This window comes from Crinia signifera, chromosome 6, assembly GCF_055691185.1.
Source record: "Crinia signifera chromosome 6, ASM5569118v1, whole genome shotgun sequence".
Lineage (NCBI taxonomy): Eukaryota > Metazoa > Chordata > Amphibia > Anura > Myobatrachidae > Crinia > Crinia signifera.
The window spans coordinates 149,911,531-149,915,257 of NC_139222.1; the positions used below are offsets into that span (position 1 = coordinate 149,911,531).

The 3,727-nt window shown below is 48.3% G+C and overlaps 1 protein-coding gene across 1 annotated transcript; it reads left to right on the plus strand.

The window, feature by feature from the left end:
* Positions 1-815: 815 nt before the first annotated feature.
* LOC146008393 (uncharacterized) lies at positions 816-2,744 on the plus strand. The gene is made up of 2 exons (XM_083147617.1): positions 816-903; positions 1,826-2,744. Exons 1-2 carry the CDS (start codon positions 841-843, stop codon positions 2,402-2,404), a joined length of 642 nt encoding a protein of 213 aa, XP_083003743.1. The 5' UTR covers positions 816-840; the 3' UTR covers positions 2,405-2,744.
* The last annotated feature ends 983 nt before the right edge of the window (positions 2,745-3,727 follow it).

A 3,727-nucleotide genomic window follows, 5' to 3' on the forward strand; every position in this document is an offset into this window, starting at 1 on the left:
TGCCATCAGGCCACTGCAGTCCACCCTACCCCCCCGTGTACCCGCTGCCCACCAATGTGTATTGCTATCAGGCCACTGCAGTCCACCCCCCCCCCCCCCGTGTACCCGCTGCCCACCAATGGCAAAGGCCCCAGATGCATTATGCCACCACAGCCCACTATGCTCCCCTGCGGCCTACCCACTACACAGTATGCCACCACAGGCCACCCCACCCCCCTGCGGCCTACCCACTACCCAAAGCATAATGTTACCATCCAGCTGCCCTTTTGCAGGTGATGTTCTCCCACCCCAGGATTTAAAAAAGTTTTGTAAACAAAATATTATAATAATATTTATTAAAATTTGTTTAATAATTTTGAAACCAAACATGTATTTTTAATAATAATATACAGTGTATTGAAACATATTTACATATACTGTTTATATGAAGACAACTTGTTTTGTCAAAAAGTATGTACATAGGTTTTTTCAAAATCTATTCATTTTTTACAGAAATGGCCCAGGCGATTGCCAAGGAACACGAATTTATAGAGGCGTTCCTTGAGAAATATAGGGAGCTGGACTGCCTTTGGAAAACTAAATCAAAGGAGTACAGCAATAAAATTAAAAGAGCTCAAGCGCTTCAGGAGCTGGCCCAATTCAGCAAGAGCTACAATCCCGAGGCTGATGCGGACTGGGTCCGAAAAAAAATACAGAACAAAAAATAAAGAACACAAGAAAATTCAATCGTCCAAAAGGTCCGGTGCAGGAACTGCAGATGTATACGAGACGTCTTTATGGTACTACAACCTGCTGACCTTCACGTCGAGCCATGAGGTGCCAAGGTCGGGACTCTACCTAATGGTGGAGAGTGAGGCAGACGATGTGTTTGTGGGCCTGGATGAAAGTTCCCAGCCGTTGTCGGTAAGTACTGGTCCAATGTGTATACACCCCTTCCTCCTTTGTTTGTTTTAGGCTCCTATAGAGCATTCCTTTGCGGTCCCATCATTTTTTAAATGTGGTCTTCCTGCCAGGGGACAGCACCAACGCCATTAAAGTACTCCTTATATTGGTCCCTGACCTGTTTGGCTCTTGCTGTCCCCCGGTACTGCTGGGCCGGCGTCTCCAGGGACACGATTGGTGCAACCTCCCTAGGCTCGTCTGGGTCCTCCTGTGGTGCTGGTCCTGCCAGCCGATGGGCCCTTTCTTTGCGCCGAAGTAGATTGTGCAGGACACAGCACGCCATGACGGCCCAGTCGATTTTATCCAGCCGCAGGTTGATGGCTGTGTGGAAAATGCGGAATCTACTAGCCATAATTCCAAATGCACTTTCCACAAGCCGCCGTGCCCTGGAGAGCCTGTAATTGAAGACCCGTTTGTCGTGGTCAAGACCACGTTTGGCATAGGGCTTCATGATGTGTTCATGAAGCCCAAATGCCTCGTCCGCCACGAAAACAAAGTTCAGCCCATGCTTCGTTTCTTTGACTGTGGGCAAGTGCAGGGTGTTGGAGGCGAGCCTCTGGTAGAACTTTGTGTCCTTCAAAGTTCCACCATCTGAAGCCCGCCCATTCCTGCCGACATCCACAAAGATGAATTCATAGTTCGCATTTACCACAGCCATCAGCACAATACTGAAGTACCCCTTGTAGTTGAAGTAGTAGGAACCACTGTGGGGTGGCTGATTGATGCGGACGTGTTTCCCATCAATGGCTCCTCCACAATTAGGGAAGTTCCACGCCTCGTCGAATTCAGCAGCGATGTTTTGCCACTCCTGCACGGTGTTGGGGAACTGGAACAAAAAAGAAAAGGAGATGTTAACTAATTGTTGTTATTTTCTTTTCAACAGACAACAAGCACAGAGAAAGAGGTTGGCCACACCTCAACCCCTACCCCAACCCCATCGCCAACCCCTGAGCCACCTGCAATTGACTCATCTGGAACAATCTGTGGAGTGCCAGAAACCCCCACCCCGCCACAACTATTCTCAAAAAAGAAAAAACGCAGGACCAAGACAGTCCCTGACCCAGACCCGGATGATGATATACTTATACGAGCAGAGCAGGTGCTGCGTAGGCCCCCTGACCAGTATGACACCTTCGGCAAATACGTGGCTGAGGGCTTGCGGAAGTTGAATCCGGAACAACAGATGGCGTTCGAACGTCTCACTAGCGAACTCCTGTTTAGGGGCCGTCTTGGCCTTCTGACAATTCAAACCAAATTAGTTGGACTTCTCCCATGGCAGGAGACGCCATCTACTAGTAGTGCCGTACCCTCACCAGCACTTGCCTCATTGCCTGAAACCACCCCACCGAGTGCGCAATCCTGTACCCAACCGGCTACACCTCCTCGCTACAGTCACCTGTATACATCATTGTTGAGTGACAGCACAGACCAAGACGAAACACCGGTTTTACAAGATTTATAAGCACATTCCATACAATTATTTCAAAGTTGGCATGGAGTAGTATGGCACACGGTGCTTGTCGTGGAGATAATGGCTATGGTGACCTGTTGCATACCGCAGAACAATGGGGCCGGGACCATTGCATCTGTGGTATGCAACAGGTAATCCTGATGGCCCTTTCATTATCTGCGCTACAAGCACCGTCTGTCATACTGCTCCATACCACAAGGCAATGAGGCATTGGTTTGGTTTTATGTTAATACTTGTTAGGGCACTTTGCCTAGGTTTTATATATTATGTGTGTTTTTGCTATAGGTCCATGCATGGAGCAGTATGGCACATGGTGCATGTTGCGCAGACAAAGAAAGGACCTTCATGCTACTGTGGCGCACAGTGCAGAGTAATGGGGCCGGGACCAATGCTTCTGTACTATGTGCCATGCATGCATGAGGGTGCTTTCATTGTCTGCGCTACATGTGCCGTCTGCCATACTGCCCCTTAACGCACGGCAATTAGGCATTTCATGTGCCGTCTGCCATACTGCCCCTTAACGCACGGCAATTAGGCATTTCTGTGGTTTTATGTTAATTCTTTTACTTGTTAGGGCACTTTGCCTGGGTTTTATATATTATGTGTGTTTTTGCTATAGGTCCATGCATGGGGCAGTATGGCACATGGTGCATGTTGCGCAGACAAAGAAAGGACCTTTATGATACTGTGGCGCACAGTGCAGAGTAATGGGGCCGGGACCAATGCTTCTGTACTATGTGCCATACATGCATGAGGGTGCTTTCATTGTCTGCGCTACATGTGCCGTCTGCCATACTGCCCCTTAACGCACGGCAATTAGGCATTTCATGTGCCGTCTGCCATACTGCCCCTTAACGCACGGCAATTAGGCATTTCTGTGGTTTTATGTTAATTCTTTTACTTGTTAGGGCACTTTGCCTGGGTTTTATATATTATGTGTGTTTTTGCTATAGGTCCATGCATGGGGCAGTATGGCACATGGTGCATGTTGCGCAGACAAAGAAAGGACCTTCATGATACTGTGGCGCACAGTGCAGAGCAATGGGGCCGGGACCAATGCTTCTGTACTATGTGCCATGCATGCATGAGGGTGCTTTCATTGTCTGCGCTACATGTGCCGTCTGCCATACCGCCCCTTACCGCATTGCAAACTTCATTAACATTTTATAGCAATATTTTAAAAAAACACAAAGCACTTTTTTAAATTATGTGTACTCAATGTGCAGTATGGCACATGGTGCATGTTGCGCAGACAAAGAAAGGACCTTCATGATACCGTGGCGCACAGTGCAGAGTAATGGGGCCGGGACCAAT

Excerpts from the sequence above, each read along its gene's own strand:
- LOC146008393 (XM_083147617.1), top strand. The coding sequence starts at position 841 with ATGGTGGAGAGTGAGGCAGACGATGTGTTTGTGGGCCTGGATGAAAGT. Across the intron at positions 904-1,825 it reads AAAGTTCCCAGCCGTTGTCG|ACAACAAGCACAGAGAAAGA; the intron begins GTAAGTACTGGT and ends TCTTTTCAACAG.